The following is a 19,096-nucleotide window of genomic DNA, read 5'->3' on the forward strand; positions in this document are numbered from 1 at the left end:
CTGTTTTGAGGTGAAATCTTGAAATGTTGCTCTGAGGAGTGAGGGAAAGTTGATTTTATGTGAAGCCATGGGGAGGTCACTTCTCTGTAACCCAGAAGAAGGAAATGGCCTCTTGGGTCTCCGTGTCCCTCACCGGGATTTCACACTGGCGTGGACATCTGAGGCCAGAGGACTGAGCCCCGTGGCTCCAGCTGCCGGACGGAGGGCCCCGTGGCTGCAGCTTCTCGGCGTGTGCTGAGGGCAGGCAGCGGTGAGGCCGCTAGAGCTGAGGGGAAACGTTTGTGTCGCAGAATTTGAAGTTTTGCTTTGTTTTTAGGCTGACGAAACTCAGCAGACCCCGAGGTGGCTTATTCTCAGGAAGATGGAGCTTTGCTTTTGCAGGCTTGGCCTTCCTCACTTTAATTTTGAGGTTGGAGAAATTACAGGCACTCAGCTGGGGGTGGGGGGGCGGCTGGCTGCCTTCTGCTGCATCTGTCAGGACCACAGACTGGGGGAAATCTGAGAATTTGCCCCTCCTTAGAAGCTTGAGACAAAGCTATTACTAGAAACACAGGGGGGCTGAGGGATGGCATTTAAAACTGGACGGGAAGCATGCACAGTCTGTTGTGGACTCATAGGAGGGTAAACCATGGGGGGAACCTGCACATTTTATTCTGCATTTGACTCTTTTCAAATGCTAATATATTCACAGGTCGCTGGTTCAAAAAATAAAAGAAGAAGGGATGCTAGGAGAGAATGCTTCATACAAGGTTAAAAGAGAAAGAAAGAGAGGGAGTATTTCAGGCCCTGACCCACTGGTAGCTTGTACTGGCTACGGGCCAGGTGAAGAGGCTGCTGGGAGTGGGCAGCGTCATCGTGGAGCTGAGGTGTTGTGGTGCGGCGCCGGGCGGAGCGGACCGCGAGAGGGGCTGAAGTGCCGCTCCTCGGGGTGAGAGCAGGTGAGGAGAGGAAGGAGCACCTGCGGTCAGTGGGACAGGCCTCTTGAAGGCTGTGGACCTTCAGAGTCTCCTAGAATCACCAGAATGGTGCACATTCTGGAATGGGGAGGATGTGTCAGAGAGCAAGAACTCCAGCTGTGAAGTAGCAGATAGGAACAGGGAGACTCGTTAATACGGCGCTTCGGCAGACCTGAGAGTTTTGCAGGGGTATCTGTTGTTTCCAGATACTTTCGACAAGTGAGGAGACACACACCTGATAATTCCCAGTCCTGTCCACGGCGGCTGTGATCTCAGCCTAGCTTAGGAAACCAGACTCATCGGCCACAGAAGGGCAGGACTCTGTCACCTCCCTTACTGGATTCCTATAACAGCCTCTGTCAATGCGGTTCCTCATCTGTAAGATGAGGAACCAGCGCTCAGGGGAGTTATATGACTTACACGCCAATGCTCACACACGGTGGAGCTGGAATTGGGCCACGGATGTGTCTGGTTCCAAAGTGGGAGCCCTTTATCCCCACCACAAGGGCTCCCAGCAATCTTTGCTTCACTGAGGGGTGAGGCTTCCGGCTTTTGTAAGATGCACGGCTGATGCTAGAGGGACTGGGCAGAGAACCTGGGCCTGCCGCTGGCTCTTCCGTCTGTGTCTGCTAGTCCATTCAGCGGGTGTTGGGGAGCTCGTGGCTCCTGTTCTCCTTGCGTCCGCTCTCCACTTGGGCGCTCGCTTTTCCCTCCTCAGCTGCCATTCTCTGAAGCTTGTTTCTTTTTATGTATTTTTTTTTCAAAGCATTCTTTCAGGGCACCAGTGACTTCCTATGTGCCAAATTCAGTAGCTTCTTCTCAATCTTTACCCTGCCTCAGTGTTTCCTCAACTTCTGTTCATCTCACAGCTTCCATAGAAAATGAAAATATTTGTATGGCGCACTGAGATCAAAGAGCAGGTTGCTTGATACTGGAGGTGACCAGCCTGGAACTCTGGCTTCCCAGAGGGCTGGGGGGATAATATTGCTGTTGTTCACACAGCACCAGTTAGGAAGCTGTGCCCTGCTTTTCACTTAGTGGCATATAGCCGAGAAGACAACCGTCTTGAATTGGCTCTGTCATTGGTCCTGGCACCTCTCCCCCGATACTGGGATCATGTCTGCCTTATATAATCTTTGGGGACTTTATTAACCTACTGCCCTCATGGGAGCAGATAATGTGATGCCTCCAGCCTAGCTCCAAGAAGGATACTTAGGTAGAGATCCATATCGTAGGGCTGAGAGATGCCTGGCACGTGGAAAGAGTTCATTGATACATTTTTCAGTGAATGTTGAGTGAATTCACATTACCACCCTGCTCTCCAGCACACACGTGCTGAATCTCATCCCGTGTTACCCTTCTCCCATCGTTCCACAACCAATATTCTGTAATGGAACTTCTCACGAGAGGTAGGGGAACCAATGTGAAGAATGCAGTCTTGTCCTCTGTTTAGAAATTGTTGTGTTTTGAAGTCTTGTCTGGAGATTCTTTTCCCTTCTTGGTATCTTGTGATCAGCAACACCTGACCGTTAGCATCGGCTATTCCCATCTCTACCTGCTGCAGGTACAAGGTAGCATAACTCGATAACAGTACCTCAGTCAAAAAATCAGAACATTGAGTTAGGAAGGAATGCAGGGTGTTACTAGTCAGTGAATCGATTGTCACAAAGACACCATCCAGAAAGAAACAAAAGTGAGAGGAATGCAAGCCCAAGCACCTGCTGCCAGCAGCCCTCCTCCGCAGTTGGGCAACTTCAGCAGCTGGTCACTTCAGGCAGCTCACGCAATCTCTCTTATTCTCTTCTTTTTAAGCCCTCGCATCTCCTCCCTCTTGTAACCTCCTCCACCCTTGTGCTTCTATGGCTCTGCTGTCTCTGACTCACTTCCTGCTTCTGTGCCCATATTTCTTAGTAACTTTTGCTGACTCCTTTATTAAGCCTACACATGTAGGCTTTTCCATGAGTTTTTCTACCCTTTGGCTCTCCCCTCCTTAGCCCCCTCTTTTATTCCCCCATATATTAAAAAAAATTTTAATCATGGCAGAATACACAAAACGTAAAATTTACCATCCTAACCATTATTAACTGTGCAGTTCAGTAGTGTTATAGTAAATTCACATTATTGTTGCAACCAATCTCTAGAATTCCTTTCATCTTATGGAACTGAAACTCCATATTCATTGAACAACAAAGCCCTGTTTCCCCTCCCTCTGGTCCCTGGCAACCACCATTCTCCTACTTTCTGTTTCTATGAATTTGACTACTCTGGGTATCGCTTATAGGCAGTTATAATGAAGTAGTATTTGTTTTTTTGTGACTGGATTGTTTCACTTAGCATAATGCCCTCAAGGTTCATCCATGTCGTAGCAGGTGTCAGAATTTTCTTTCTCTTTAAGGCTGAATGATATTACATTGTAGGTGTATATCGCATTTTATTTATCCATTCATCTGTGGACGAACACTTCAGTAGCTTCCATCTTATGTCTTTTGCGAATAATGCTGCAGGGAACGTGGGTGTACAGATATCTCTTTGAGGCCCTGCTTTCAGTCTTTTGGGTATATACCTAGAAGTGGAATTGCTGGATCATACGGTAATTCTGTAATTTTTTGTTGAACTGCCATACTCTCTTCCACATGTGCAAAGGTTCCAATGTTCTCCATCCTTGCCATTCCTTGTATTTTCTGGTTGGTTGGTCTGTTAACAGTAGCCGTCCTAATGGACGTGAGGTGGTTTTGGTTTGCATTCCCCTCAGGATTTGTGATGGGAGCACCTTTTCATGTGCTTGTTGGCGATTTATATAACTTCTTGAGAGAAATGTCTGTTGGAGACCTTTACTCATCTTAAAATGGGTTCTTTGTTTTTGTTATTGAGTTGTCTCAGCCCCCTCTTGTGGAGGGAGGTCTCACCCTTCCCATGGCTGCAGCTACCTCCTTTATCTGGTCTGTGGACCTGTCCTTTACCGTGAGCCGTATGGTGGACTACTGCCACCCAAACTTCAGTCTCCTCTCTGACTTCCTATGTTTTATTTCTTGTGTGCTGTTGGTTGCCAATCTGTCAGTTCTGTCTCCACCAGTTTGGTCTGATCTGTCCCTTCTGGTATTTCAGCCATCACCCTGGCTCCAGGGTACTGAGGGTGATCACAGGCCAGTATAGTTTGGTGTTGACTCATCTCTCATCTCTGGTGAAATCTTGGGGTGAGGTAGCATGGGTGAAGGGTGGCATGAAGTTTGAAAGAACATGTTTAGTCGTATTATAATATTTTATATTTGGAAAATAAAAAAGAAACCTTTTGATGTGACATGGAATAAGGTTCAGTAAAATATTCTTGACTTGAGGGGTTATGCAAATGATAGATTATCTTTTGTGAACAGCGCTTTACAGTATTGATACTGATCAGAACTAACAAATAATTGGTTCGGCGCTTAACACATGCCAGGTACCAGGAGTTTTATGCATGTACTGCCTCATCTAACCTCATTCCAACCTTATAAGGTGGAGGGTATCATCCAGAAAAAGAAACTGAGGCGTTGAGAGGCCCAACGTCACCCATCTAGGAAGTGGTAGATGCAGTATTCACACCCTGGAAGTCTGGCTCTAGAACTGTCTCTATAGTAAGAGGAAGCACAAGGCGTTTCTATTTTCCAAAAAGGACTCCTGAGTTAAATGGGCCTCAGAACCCCTGGCCTTCAGGAAGAGCCCCAGGTTTCTCATCTGCTCCCCGCCAGCTGGGGCTCTCTCTGTCTCTCTGCCTTTGAGGGCTCTGTGGCCTGTGAGCTGGCTGTTCCTGAGGTGGGTCCAGGTGTTGTCTCATCTCTGTCACTTGCATGTACCATCCCTCTGGAGTCACAGGCCCCACTTCCATCATCTTTGAAGAGTCGCCTCTTCAGGGAAGCCGGCTCCCCCATCCAAGCTGTCCTCAGCCTCCAGCTGCTCCTCACAGTGTGCGTATCACAGGCTCCAAGTGAAGTGAAAGCGCTCGAAACATCTCCCCGCAGTGTCCAGCCATGTTCATTTTCTTCCCAACTAGACTGGGTGACTTGAGATGAGATTCGCCTGCTGAGACCTAAGCACTTTCCCTCTGTACCCAGCGTGGAGTGTGTTGGGAAAATGATAAGCTAAAAAATACTTCCCACATCGAGGCTCAGGCAATCATGCAGTCCAGAGTTTCCATGCTCAGACCAGACCCAGGAATCTTTGCTAGGTGAGCACTCCTTGGAATCAGAGAGCCTAGCTCCTCTCTTCTCACCGTGTCCCAGGAGGTTTTCCTCTCAGAGCTTTGCTTTCCTCCTTGCTGCAGTAGTTAACTAAACAGGAAGTTGATCGTGGGCACTTTTCCCCAGATGCTAAAATGAGCAGTGGCCAGGAGAGGAAGAAGGGAACTGGCCTGTGCCTGCGGGGAGGGAAGGGAGGTCAGCCCAGAGGCTGGTTCGCTGGGTGCCTGTTGAGGCTTGTTCCTGGGATGTTTGTCAGGGAATGGCTCTGGAGAGGCAAAGCCAGGGCACTCTTGTTTACACTTTGGTTTCCCTCAAGGTGGCCAACAGTAACAGGTCAATCAGCAGGGGAAGGCAAAGTGACTTCAGTCCTAGATCAGGAGGGAAAATCGAGTCCTTTTAAAAATTTCTTCCAGAAGTTTAAGTGCTTTGGAGAACGCTCCCCTACCCCCACCCTCAAAAAACAGGTTCCTTGTTATTGATTTTTTTTTTTTTTTTTTTCCGGCCATGCTGAGCGGCTTGTGGGATCTTAGTTCCCCAACCAGGGATAGAATCTGGGCCCATGGCGGTGAAAGCACCGAGTCCTAACCACTGGACGCCAGGGAATTCCCCAAAGTTCCTTGCTTTTAAGTCTCTCAGGATGACTGACTGTATTCCTTCCTCTGTGACTCATCCTTGTCTCTCCCAAGTTTAGTGCCTGTGCCAGGCACATTTGAATCCCCTCACCTAGGCGGCTCCACTTTCCCTGCTCCTGTGTACTGCAGCCATGGCCAAATGGTCTAGGTGGCAGACGGCTAAGTGCCCTCAGCACTTTGGAAGCCCTGAAGGCGTTGGCTCCCTCAGGCTTGGCCTTGCCTGAGGTGTTTCTGGGTCAGCTCCTGCCCATAAGGTCTGGGTATAAAACTTCCCTGGTTGGTAGAGATTGACCTTGATGGTTACATTTGGGATCAGAGGCCCCAGCACACAAAATGTACAAGGCCTCACTTGTTTTGGGAAAGCATTTGGCAGGCGGGTGTGTGACCCAGCTTTGGGCATGTTGGCCGCCCGCCTCCTCCCACGCACCATCAAAGTCCAGTGGAGCTCCTGTGTTAGGAGAGAAGCCAGCTTTGTGCTTTGGGTACCAGGGTGATCATTTCCCATTACCTTCTTATAATATTGGGTATTTTCTTTCTAGCTGTGTAGGATGGATGAAACTCACCAAAGCAAAGTGAAAGTTGTGAAATTCAGGGGACCTAGTTCCGTTTTGAGAAAGCCTTCTAAACTTCCTTAAGAAATACTAGGAATAGCCTGCTGTATATTTCTTCTTTGTATTTCACGGTTTTTGACATGCATAAACACCTTTCTTTCCATTTCCCCAGACTTACCCAATTTTAGTTCTTTATTTTTGGTTATCTGCTGTCTGGGGATTGTGTGGACAAGTCTCCAGTTGATTTATAAAGTGGGCCAGTAGTCTTATTGCAGTGCATTCTCTGGTTAATGGAGAGAGGCATCACCAAAACGTCACGGTTAATGGAACAGTTCATGTTATATGGAAAACCCTCTTTTCTAGTTTCAATATGGGGCCTAGGAGAATAGCAGCGCAATACCAGCTACTGCTGTACACTTGCAAAGTCTGCACACATTTTCATTTTTGGATGGGTGAGTCCTAAAAGGGGCCAAAGACATATGACTCTGAATCACAGCGTTTCTTCTTCCTGTTTGTAAACAGGCAGGTGTTTCCCCCACAAGTCACTGTTTGGCTTGGATGGGTTTAAAAATTTGGGTCAGGATAGCACTTTTCAGAATTCTTTCTAACATCTGGAAACCCAAGGCTGTGCCTACAAATAAATGCCTCCAGAGGAGGGAGTGTGTTCATGGCATTTTCTTTCTTTTTTTTTTTTTTTTTTATCGGGCTAAGTGACTTTATTAGAGAAAGCCAGCCAAGATGACAACGGACTTAAGAGTTGGCATTGGGGCCCTTCTTCTTGCCAGAGGTAGGCACAACATTGACAAAGCGCCGGTTGTACTGCATACGCCTCTTGGCCCGGTCCGTCTTCGTCTTCTTTTCTCTTGTTTGCCCACCTTTGGTGCCTGACCTCTTACTTTCCCAGCTCGGGCCAGGGAACCATGGACTTTACCTCCAAGCACGCGGCCGGCTACTTCCAGAGTGCTCAGAGCCTCCACCGCACACTGGCCCAGGGGAGCCTCATCCTCTAGGGGCGTGCCTGCCACGAGCAGCACTTGATCTTCTGGAGCGATGCCCTCCAATGAGGCTACATGAGCCTTGATCTGGGCGACCGTCTCCTGGCCGGTCACCTCGAGAGTGTGTAGCTCCTGGGCACGGACAAAGAGCTGCATGTTGGCGACTGAACCGCAGATACCGCTGCCGCTACCGCGAAGATGGAGTCGAGAAAGAGCCGTGGCATTTTAAGGCAGTAATCTGGCCTCTCACAAATGTGTGAGCATAGGGGCATGAGGTACCCGTCACACATACAGAGCTCCTGTGTATGCATCCCCCTTCCAGGTACCAGCAAATGTGGAGAAATGTCAGGATCGGATGGAGTGTTTCAATGCTGATCTGAAAGCTGACATGGAGAGGTGGCAGAACAGCAAGAGGCAGGACTTCCGGCAGCTGCTCATGGGAATGGCCGACAAGAACATCCAGTATTATGAGAAGGTAATGAGCAGGCTGACAGGATGACAGTCTTCTCCTTGAGGAAGCGTTTCTAATGGCCAGAGCCTCTGGTCGGGGCCTGCCAGAAGTCCAGAAGGGTCCTGCCGGGCCCATCTCCTTCCCTTAATTTACGTGTTTAGTCTTAGCAACCCCTGTGTGTCCTCACCCTGCTGTGCTAGATGTGGTGCTGGGTTTGGAAGCCGGGGGGTGGGGCGGGGGGGGGCCTGGGTGCCCACAGGAGTTTCACTTGCACACCCTGCTGATGGAAGCAGCAGTTTTATCCTCCAAGCCCTTTAGCCCTTCCAGCGGCTGCTTCCCAGTCAGTCAGGCCTACAGCGCAGGGATGTCCCCAGTTGATAGAGGCTTCGGGGTTCCTTTAAGCTGTTCTGTGGTTCTTCACACAGGGGTTCTTCCCTTCATTGTGCTGTGGGTCCCTTTGGTCATCTGGTGAAGCCTAGAGACCCCTTATCAAAATACTGTTTGTTTTTTAAAAATAGACTTTGAAGTACTGTTTTTAAGTACCTAAAACAAAGGGATGTAGGATTACAAAAGAAAACTTTTAAAAACAGTTTTTTTGCTGAGTCCCCTTAAGCTGTGGACTTCAAGGTAGGCGTCCTGCCCGCCACCCTCACACACACGCAGCTGTCATCAGGCTGCAGCGGAGTATCCTCAACGTTTGCTCCTAGCGTGTCCAACCCTAGGTCATTGCTGCTGACGAATTCCCATATTCCTTAAAGCTTAAAGTTATCGACGAAGAATGGCCCAGTGATAATTCAACGAGTAACCTGTAGACTTAAAATCAAGCTGAACAAGCATTAACTCAGCTACTCCCATCACAATTCTAGAAACACGTCGTCATCTCAAGCTGGAAGAATCCGTCTTTTTCAAAAGCTTTGCTGGTTCTGGCTGCTGTGCAGAGGCAGTGTGTCCGCATCTTGATCGGGAGGAGGGTTAAGGAAGAAAGTCATGGAATGGCCCTTACTTGCCAGGTCTTAGTAAGGGCTGTTTCACAGGGAAGGGGGAAGGTGGCGTACGCCTCTCCTCAGTACCTTTCTCATGGGACCCCCACCGTGCGTCTGCATTGGCACTGGGCCGAATGCTTTGCATATGTGATCTCATTAAATTTAAATTTAACCCCCATCATGACACTGTGAAGTGAGTTTTAGGGGCTTTCAATTGAAAGCTGAAGAAATGGAAGCTCAGCAAGGTTTTAAAACTCTGCCCAAGGTCACTCACCTTGTGAATGACTGAACTAGGATCGGACTTGGCTCTCCGGGTCCACAGGTCTGAGAATTAACCACACACGGTCAGTGAGGGGGACAGAGACCACGGATCTTTGGGGACAGTCCTGACTGCCCAAAGGTGGAAACATCATTCCGTGTGCAGCCAAGGCCTCATTCCTCTATTGACTGTGCTCTTAGACAGGGTGCCTCTCTGCGCCTTTGTTTCTTCATCTGCAAGATGGGAGTGATCCTTATCCATTGAATGATGGTGAAGAAATAATGAAATGATACCCGAGAACCTCTAATGTGCCTGGCAGATGGTGGATACTCAGTGAATGGTGCTTCCTTCCCTCGTGCGCTCACTCTAGCCCCGCTTCCCACTGCACCAGTGCTGACTCAGTTGGATGTTCATTCCTCCTCTTGGTGATTAATTCCAGTGTTCCCAAGGCCCGCGTCCCAGGACTCAAACCCAGGGCCTTTATCCACATCTTGCCGCTATACTGCAAACAGGGCCACTGTCTTGGGGCCTCGTCTTGGCTCCTACTTATATTTCACCGATGCTTTTTGTGTACTGTCTGTGTACAAGGGACCAGGTACACATCGGTAAACAAAGTGGCAGGACTCCTGCCATTAAGGAGCCGTCTGTCTAGTGGAGGATAGATGTTAATCCAAGAATCCCACCTTTTCAGAGAAATACGTGCCCTACAAGAAAAGAACAGGAAACTGGGAGGAAAGACTAGGGGGCATCATTCAGATCAGGATGGAAGGGGGCAGGTAGAGTGGGCAGGAAAGGCCAATCTGAGGAAGTAACATTTAACCTGAGTCTCGGAGACAGCAAGTATTCCAGGCAAAGGGAGCAACATATTTAAGGGTCCTGGGGTGGGAAAAAGCTTGAGTGTTTGTCCAGTGGTTAACTTTGTGAAGAAAGCTGGTATTTAGTTGGGTCTCTGGTCAAGGGGACCTTTTGCTTCCTTTGTAGTTTTTGAAGTTTTTTACAATGAAAATGTTTCCATGTAATAGTTGTATAATAAAATACGTTTTAAAAATGCTAAAAAGAAAAGAAAGAAAAAGCAAGCTGGTGTGGCCTTGGTTCCCATCATTGACATAGAAGAACCTTCCAGATCAGAGATGATGGCCGAGGGAGAGAACAGGACCCAGGATGCCACGGACCCCACACTGGGTCTCTTGCTGACAGCAAGCTCCTTGAGGCTCCCTGGGCTTCCTTCTTTTTTTTTTTTTTTTTTTTCCCTGGGCTGCCTTCTGTAGGGCAGGGTCTGAGTCCAGCTGCTTCTCCAACCTCAGAGTCACCAAGGAAGGAAGCAAGGAGCTATTGCACCACTCCCTTCATCCGGCTTGATCTAGGGATGCGTCTCTCCTCCCCCATCCTCAGGTCTCCTCCCCAGATGACTTAACACAAAGCCTTGCTTCACCCTTGGGCTGCTCCTAAGAAAGGCCTTATGTGGTTCTTCTCTCCTCTTTATGCAAGAGACTGCTCGAAGGGCAGGTCATTTCTGCCGAGCAGCGTGCTCTCAGAGGAGAGGGCCAGCATCTTCCAGGTTCTTGGCTCTTCTGAAGGGTCTGGAATGAAAGGCACGTGTGTAGTGGAAAGAACGTCCACTTTGGAATCACGAGCTCTGCCGCTCATGAGCTGTGTGTCTTGGGAAAGTTTTTTTTTAACCTCTCTGGGTCTCATTTTCCCCACCTGTGAAATGTGTGTTTGTGTAATAAATAATAATTCTACTTGCTAGAGTTGTTCCGAGGACTAGTGACAATGAATGTAAAATACATAACAGTGTCTGGACATGATAAAACTCAACAAGTAGAGTTCCCTCTCCCCATTTTCCTTTATGGGAGATCCGGGAGTGGCCCATACAAGGAGATCTGAGGTGGCTGAAGAAGAGCGGGTTTTCCGCCCCCTCTGGGTCAGGTGGCTGGCCCGTTCCAAGACAATTTACATACTCCTGCAGGCGCCACCCACACCTGGAGCAGTGTCTTCATCCTGGCTGAGAACCTAGGGCCTAGGGTTTGCAGCCTGCCCTCTCTCCTGCTTTTGGAATGGAAGGAATTTCTTTCAGTGAATACATTTCCACTCACTGATAGGAACTTTACGGACAGTGCATTTAGGCTCATAGAGACGCTGCAGTCTTTCTTAGAGATGGGGGCAGGGGGAGATGTAGTCAAATACCTGTTGCCTCCCTTCTTGCTGCTAGCTCTGCGTAATACATGTAGGTGTCGTTAGACCAAGGTGACCCAGCAGGATTGACAGTGTGAGGGTATAGATCAAAGCAGAATGAAGACGCTGACCCTGAAATCTGAAACTCCACGCTGATGCTCTGTGTGTGTGTGTGTGTTGTCGTTCCAGTGCCTCATGGCTTGGGAGTCGATTATCCCACTACTGCAGGAGAAGCAAGAGGCCAAGTAAGCTCCTTCTTGGGACAGAGACTCTCCTACCTATGCCGGGCATGGCGCCCACACCGGAATGTCCCTGCAGTGCTAGAGAGGTAGCACCAAGAAAACAACACAGAAACATCTCTCGTTTGTGTATTTCTTTCCCTTCCCCCCCACCTTTGTCCGACAGTTGTTTTCAGTGAGTATTTATTCCTTGGTGGCGTCTGTAAGGCTGTCATCATCTCTCAGCAGAAGAAGCATACCTCCGTGGTGTGAAGGAACCTGTTCGGTGGGACACTACGAGGATTTGAAACTGAGGGACAAGACAGCCCTCAGCTGACATTCTGACATCTCGTTACAGTCCCCTCTTTGGGGACGGCAGAATTGCCTGCCGTGGAGGAGAACCCGGGTCCTGCCTTGCAAGGCCGTGAGGAAGGCATGGACAGAAGGCAGCTCCTGCCTTCCGTGGATGCACAGTGGCTCTGGAATCGACCTCCACGGGCCTCGACTCGCCTTGGCCTAGAAGGAGGTGTCGGCGCCTCTGTGGAAAGCCCTTAATGTACAGTGTAGCTCTGAGTGTGGCCTGCTGCCTGCCTGTCATGAGTGACACCTGTGTTATGGTTTCCGGTTCGCATAGGACCGTTTAATCAGTGTCTAGGTGCGTCCATGCTAGAGCAAGCAAGCTAGCATCCTTGTCCTTTATGCGATGCCTTGGGAAGCTGAGGGGGCAGTGCACCCCGAACTTGTTTCTGACACTAAAATGTAGTAGATTGGAAACTGTTTTGTGTAAAATGAAAAAAAGGTGCATTTTTCTCTGTGACGTTCTTCGATGTTCTTTTGCTTGTTAAATGTCATCAGGGTAGAGAGTTAGGCCTGTTAGGGGTCATCTGTTGTCTTGAAGTCAGAGTAGCTCCGAGGTGTTGAGGTCAGCGGGCATATACCAAGCGCCACCTCCCATGTCTGCTTTGTGCAATTTGCCTTTACCTCACCAAAAACTCCTAGTTTAATGTCTCCTGCTGTGTCGGCTGAATGTTTGGGCATCCTTTTGGGGAGAGGCTGGCATATTCTTATGATACAGTCAAGATGTGTAAACTCAGTCTGAATGCTCTACGTGAAGTGCTTTAACCTTACTCTTTCCTAGTCAGGAAGAAGAGTCTGTATCCAGGTGGGCCTTGAAGATGCCAAGTGTGACAGCGAACTCTTTGCTACTGGTTAAGCGGAAACCTCCTCAGTTTGCAGCCACGTTCCTGGGGACGGCTGCATCTAAAGTCTTCATTTCAAACTATTAGCAGGTTTCCTTTTCAAGTGTGTCAACACAAAACAGACAGACAAAGAGGATCTCTCCTCCAGCTTGTTTTTTTCCCCTCATGAAGTTAAAGCTACCTGTGTCATGTTTGTGTTCTCTCGTCTGTGGCTCATCTCTATAAAATTACAAATCTGAGCCTCAAATAAGCGGTAGGATTATTTTTTTTTAATAAAACAGCTGTGCTGAGACACTGCTGCGTTTGCAAGTGAACCTGCAAATACTGGTCAACGTGCAGACTGCTGAGGTCACTGCATTCCGCTTCTAGCTGCAGATCTTGGGGCAGCCACGGCTGTGATGCTGGTGGGGCAGCCGTTGGACAGCCCAGGACAGTTTGGTTCTGCTTCACCGTGTTTGAAAAAGTGGCGGTTTAAGTGATAATTTGTACATCAGTTGGTACTTGTGCACACTGTTAGACCCCATTTGTGCCATTCTAAAATCCTTTGATGTGAATTTTCTGTTTGGTACAATTAGAGATGATTCATTGAAGCAGAAGGGTGAGAACAGTCCACAGACCCCGAGTGGTGAGTCAGTGTTTCCTTCTACCTCTAAACCATCCTGTTGGTGTGGGTGTCAACGTCCAGGTCCAGCCTGAAAGCTTGCTGGTGGAATCGGGGCATGCATGTGATAGTGGGTTGATGGCCTCCTACGGCTATTTGGCAGAAAACACTAGACTGACCCAGAGGCGAATGCTTACCTTTGGGAACATGTGAAGTCTTGCCTGGTGGAACGTATGCTTTAAAAATGTTGTCCAGTGTGATGCAAGCTTGGAAAGAACTGTGGAAGGAGTTCCAGGAAGACTAGACTCTAGTCTGCTGCTAGTTGCCGAAGCCCAGGCACATTCCTGTGGAAGGGTTAGATGGGCAAGAAGGCAGCCCTACCAAAAAAAAAAAAAAAAGAAAAAACCATCAGGTTCCTTGCTAGGATATATGGGGAAGGGGTTGGGGTACACAGTCATCCCCTTACATTATTGGAGGCAGAAGACTGGTTCTGAAGGGATGCAGGCATCTTGGGCTTTTATCTTTCTCAGTTTGTTTGGTCTCCCTGTGATGTGCCTGTGCTTTAAGACTCCAGAGAGAGCTGGAAAAGGCAAACCGACCTCCAGCGTGCCATTGACAGCAGAGCTTGGAGGACCAGGGTATCTTCCTTGGAGACTTGCAGACTTCCTTGGAGAAATGGTCTTTACAGAAAAGGGACCTTTGTCCCTTACTTCTGGCTGGCATCTGATGAGGTGAGGAGGCTGGCGCAGAATGCCAGGGACAGTAGGCAGCGGAGGAGGCCCTCCAGCCCTTCCCACCCCTGCGGCTCCCTCGGGCCCCCGAGGGTCAGCAGTCCCAAGCATTCACCTCTCCATCTCCATCAGCATGAAGGTGATTCCCTGTGAGAAGTGTAACCCAGAGACTTATGTGCCAAAGACTGCCCCGTAGAGGCTTCATCACCCCATCCTTCTTGGCTCCACAAAAGTCGGGGTGCTGAGATCACTGACTCCTCTCTTGTATTTATTTTCCAAGAGGTTTTTGCTTGAGGATGTGTCTTACCTCAGGCAGACACACGTGGACAGGTTGAGACTTGAGCACGTGGCAGTGGAGTGGAAAGTCATCCCTGTCAGCTGTCCCTGGGCCGGGGAAGTGAAAGGTTCAGTTCACCTGGGTGAGAGATCCAGGCTAGGGCAGAAGAGAGAATTCCTAGAAACTGAGCAGATCTTAAAGATGCAGGTGAGGTTGAAGAGAGCAGTTGCGATTTGCAGCCGATATGGACACTGCTCGTCCTTACCACATGCTGGATCTCCAAGAAGACTCTAGGCTGCTCTGCTCAAAGCAAGGAACCACTGCCCCTGCTCGAGCTAGGTTTGGGGTTGGATTTTATCATTTTTAAAGACTTAACGATGATTCCTGGGTGACCTCAGAAAAGTGTGATGATGGATGTGACGGGCTCTTATTTCACCGTGCTGCTCATTGAACCCACCACACACCTTTCTATAGCTGAAATAACAAATACCAGCACGACTCTGGGGATGGTGGTGGATGTAACCTAAGTTTGTCTTCATGCCAAATTTCAGCCACACCCAGAGTGTGTCCTTCATGTTACTGACTTGAATGTGTTTTCTCAGTGGCTGTCCACACAAGGGAATTAAATGCGCACCTGCTGCTCGTTTCCTGTGAGGCTGCCATTTGTGTTGGGACGATGGGCTGTTCTGTTTAGAGAAGGGCACGATGCCGTGTGGCAGTGTGCACATGGACTTTCCCTTGGGACGGTATCAGCCCAAGAGGCACCCAGAGGTTGTGTGACTTGGCCCTGCTGTTGATAGCATTGAAATCACGGGCACCTGGCTCTGTTTTGATGCCATTCGTTGGGCCACACAAGAGTCATCCTCTGCCCTGTGTCCTGAGCTGGTGAGAGTGGTGGGAGAGCCAGGGCCAGAGCAGCCTGTCTTCTGAGCAGAAACGGCCCTTTAGAGCAGCCAGAGTAGAGCCCAGTTTTAACCCATCCCAAGACCCAACACAGGTCTGCCCGTTGTCAGGGTACGGCACACCAGTCCTGGCCCCCACCTTCCCAGACACCTACTTTCAAGGTCTGTGGAAACTGGGTCATCTCATCCTGAGGCTGGGGTAACACTGCTTTGGCCATCCCTGTCTGCAAAATTGTTTTGGGAATTTGGGTGTACCTTCTCCCTTTCAAAAGTCCTCCATGTGCCACCAGATTGAACACGCCCTCTCACTTACTGTGTTTTCTCTATTCAGATGACATTTCCCTCAAATTTACCTGCCATCCCCCGGGCCAGACCTACAGATTGAGCTGGGTGTGTTGGGAGTTGTTCGCCTCTTTGTGGTTTGTTAATTGAGTGAATAAACCAGGAACCTGATTTTTCATCAACCCACCCAATAGGTGGTTTTGCTTTCTGTATTAAGGATGTCTGGTCTCTCCATAGTTGCACAGATCAGAGCATGCGCAGGGCTGTCTACGTTAGAAAAGGTTTGGGGTGGGGGGCAGTTACAGGGAGTGTGACTGTTTTTTCTTAATCAGATGTCTTTGAAATGCTCTCCGGGTGTGACTGTCTGACCCCTTCTGTGTGGCAGAAGAAATGTTATCGAGGTAGTTTTTACTACTGTAGATAGTCTGTAAATAAGTGCTTTGAAAAAATAACATTAACAAACCAGTAAGATATTTGTCTGATTCATAAACATTTTGTGTATTTAGCACTTGAAAGTCAACAAATCCAGACTTTTAGAAATGCCACAGACTGTTAAAAGCCTAACTCTACTTTTTGAGAAGTTGTCAACACCTGCTAATATGCCTTATTCTTCAACTACTGTTTTTTAGATTCTGGATAGAAAGAGTTTTTAGAGATGTAATCAGTTGTTCAGTTTAAATACTTGAGGCCTAACATAGCCAGTCTTTGTTCCTCTTAAAGAAACAAGCAAGAAAGTGAGGTTCATAATTAGGGCTGCCTTTTGGGAGGAGAAAGCTAAGTATTGCTATTGCCAAATGATATTTTTGATAATGTAAGGAAACACAGGGACCACAAAACCTTTTTGTTGTTGTTGTCGTTGTTGTTTTAAAGTGTGAAAGATTAATTTAGTGCCTTTTGGCACATTTTTGATATTACGGTATCAGCATCGACAAATCACTTAGATACAGAGAACTCTATAGATTACGACAATATTAAATGTTTACCCTGATTCTGTAGAACAGCTTCTTAAAAGATACCGTGGGGGCCTCAGAGCAGCATACTTTACATAGAAATTCTCCGCAGGTTGAAATGCCAAAAACACGAAACGTGCTGCTGACACACGTAATTTAGTCCTTTGTCAGAGAGCTTTTACTGTTAAAACCAGCGATTGGGGACAGCACGTGCGCCTCTCTGGGCGGCGCTGCCCTCTCACCGGGTGATTCTGGGTGGCCGGTAGGCCAGGTGTGAGCAGGTGACACCTGCCAGCTCCCCTGTGTGACAGGCTGGCTCACAGTCTCAGACCATCCCTCCAGTCACAAATGATACTGGAAGGAGGGAAGGGGGGTTGCTTTTTCCCCAGTGGGGAAGTGGGGAGGGGAAAGTACATTGCAAACAAAAATGTGACTCCGTGGGATAAAACAAGGCCCGTGTCAGCTGGGCCCCCGTCGAATAACAAACCAGCAGTTCTTAGCAGTCAGCACCGTTCTCCTGGGCACCCCTGAGGTTTTGGTCCGTTGTACTCTTGTACCTGTTCCCTTGATGTCTGTGTGTCGGGAATGCGTTCAGACATGATGTACATCTGATATATTCCCGTGAAATAAGCTGCCAGCAAACTTTCTAACTTGTATTTTAACTGTTGGAAAAACAAACAAGCAAAAAAAAAGCCTTTTGCTTAGGTCATGTCCAAATTATGGACTGTTTATTATTTTAGAAATCATTCTTTACATTTAAAATTTTACAAGAAAAACCCTGAGGTATTGATCAAGTCCTCCGTGTAAATGTGTGCTCTTCTCTCCATGCTGCTGTTCAGCCACATCAAAAGCTGTGGGAAAAAAAAATAAATGTGCTTGAGAATGTGTGTCCTAGATGAGAAGGCAACTTATTTCCAGATCAAAGTCTTTGTTTCATGAAGCTACCAAACTTTAAAAAGAATGTCACCTTTTTTTTTTCCTTTGTTGTGGAACCCAGAGATTATAAAGAGAAAAAAGTTCTTGTTGCATTTTTGATGCTGGCATGAGGTTTTTGTCCACTTTTTTTCATATATCTGCGTATAAAAAATTCTGTCCTTTGTGTACTATGGGATTAGTATTACATTTCAAGGTAAACAAAAGAATTTGTATTGCTTGATAAACTGTTAGCTTGTAAATTTAAAACAGGTTTCTTTACCTCAATTAACTTAAAGTAATGGACCAATAAACCTATAAAAGACGCTTTCTTTACCTTGAGTCACGTTCCGTTTGTACGGCTTTCTAGGACAGGGAAACATGCGTGCCTCTTGTTATTCTCTCTGAAGAGGTATCCATTTGCCTGCAAGAATCAGGATATGCATAGCGACAGGAAAAAACCCTATAATTTAACTGTTTTTATTCTTCATTTCTTTTTGGACTTGTCCTCAGTTTGCCCTCTCCTACATCTTACAAGGTGACACCAATCTGAGGACATGAAGAAACCACCCAATGTCCATCTGTAACCGTGATTGGCAGGAAGGCTGGCAGCCAGCGCAGGTAATTACATAAAGGATTTCTTCCTATTCTATCCCGTAGCAAAGCACAATGTCATATTCTGAGAGCCAGTCATTTCCTGATTTTTTTTTTTTTTTGATTCCTACGTTTTAAAAAAATCTGTAAAGAAAGAAGAAATGTCTGTAGCTCACTTGAGCGTGCAAGTGTGTTGTAAATTAGAGACCAGAATGCTCAGTTAAGCTTACCTAATGATGGCAATGCACTGGAAATGGACTTAAACTGGTGCTAAACTTGGCTTACGGATAGAAGACACCATTAATATAAGGCTTCAGTTATACAAAATGAGGCAGCAAGGTGTGGGATAAGAGATTTGGGATCAAATGTCAGCTTTTCTACTTTCTAGGTATGTGGCTTTGGGCAAGTCACATCTCTCTGAAATTCAGTATTATGATCTTTGAAATGAAGACATGCCTTTCCTGGAAGGTTGCCGATAGGACTAGCAATAATGGTCTGCACCTAAGGGTCTGCTGGGCCCACATTATGTGATAACACTTATGGAAAGACTTGTCCTATTGTTCAAATATGGCCAACTTAAATATCAAGGATGTTCCCATAACAGTCCTTCCTGTGTGCTTTGCCAGTTGAAAATTTAAAAGGGAGATATATCATTTTTTAAACTGTTTTCCTTTAAAGAAGATTATGAAAATAATATGATGGAGGATTGTAGTCAGACTGAAGGTCTGGGGAATAGATGGGACTAGATCATAAAAAAGAAGTGATAGAAAGGGGGATGGATTTCTGTGGTGAGGGGAGGGGGTCAGAGATTACTTGGAGATTTCCAGCCTGGGAGCTGGGAGGTGATGCCATTTACTGAAATATGAAATCAATCAAGAGGAAAACAGAAGGTGAAGGATAGGCTTAGATGGTGGGGTAGGAGAAGAATTTGGTTTGGACTTACGTTTGAGGAAACCCAGGGGGAGGTGTTGACTAGATTGTTGGAAAGAGAGTTCTGGTAGACTAGATTACCTGGGAAGGGAACCAAGGGCAGGGCTTTGGGGGCCTCAAGAATTAAGGATGCAGGGAGAGGAGGAGGGGGACTCAGCAAAAGTTCGTAAGGAGAAAAAGGCCCATAGCTTAGAACAGTGGTTCCTAAGCCTGAGAGCTTGTGAAAACACCAGTTTTGGGGCCCCACCCCCAGAGTTTGATTTGGGTAGGGCCTGAGAATTTGC

The 19,096-nt window shown here is 47.6% G+C and overlaps 2 protein-coding genes across 6 annotated transcripts in view; one reads left to right on the forward strand and one right to left on the reverse strand.

Annotated features, from left to right (window-relative positions):
* SNX30 (sorting nexin family member 30) overlaps positions 1–19,096 on the forward strand; it is a 121,550-nt gene that overhangs the window by 93,196 nt on the left and 9,258 nt on the right. For 4 of the 5 annotated variants that reach the window (XR_013829058.1, XR_013829059.1, XR_013829060.1 and 1 more), the window contains 2 exons: positions 7,671–7,823; positions 11,406–17,909. Coding sequence is in view for 1 of the 5 variants with exons in the window: in XM_079926299.1 (XP_079782425.1) it covers positions 7,671–7,823; positions 11,406–11,465 (213 nt within the window). In the remaining 4 variants the exon portion in view is untranslated. Of the gene's footprint in view, positions 1–7,670; positions 7,824–11,405; positions 18,775–19,096 lie in introns of those variants that run through there. The other variant, XM_079926299.1, reaches the window with a different exon arrangement.
* LOC307188757 (ubiquitin-like protein FUBI) lies at positions 3,471–7,663 on the reverse strand. The gene is given in 2 exon segments (XM_079926300.1): positions 3,471–7,213; positions 7,216–7,663. Coding segments are annotated over 2 exon segments (399 nt in total). The 5' UTR covers positions 7,505–7,663; the 3' UTR covers positions 3,471–7,103.

The sequence above is a fragment of the Stenella coeruleoalba genome (assembly GCF_951394435.1).
Source record: "Stenella coeruleoalba genome assembly, chromosome: 7".
Classification (NCBI taxonomy): domain Eukaryota; kingdom Metazoa; phylum Chordata; class Mammalia; order Artiodactyla; family Delphinidae; genus Stenella; species Stenella coeruleoalba.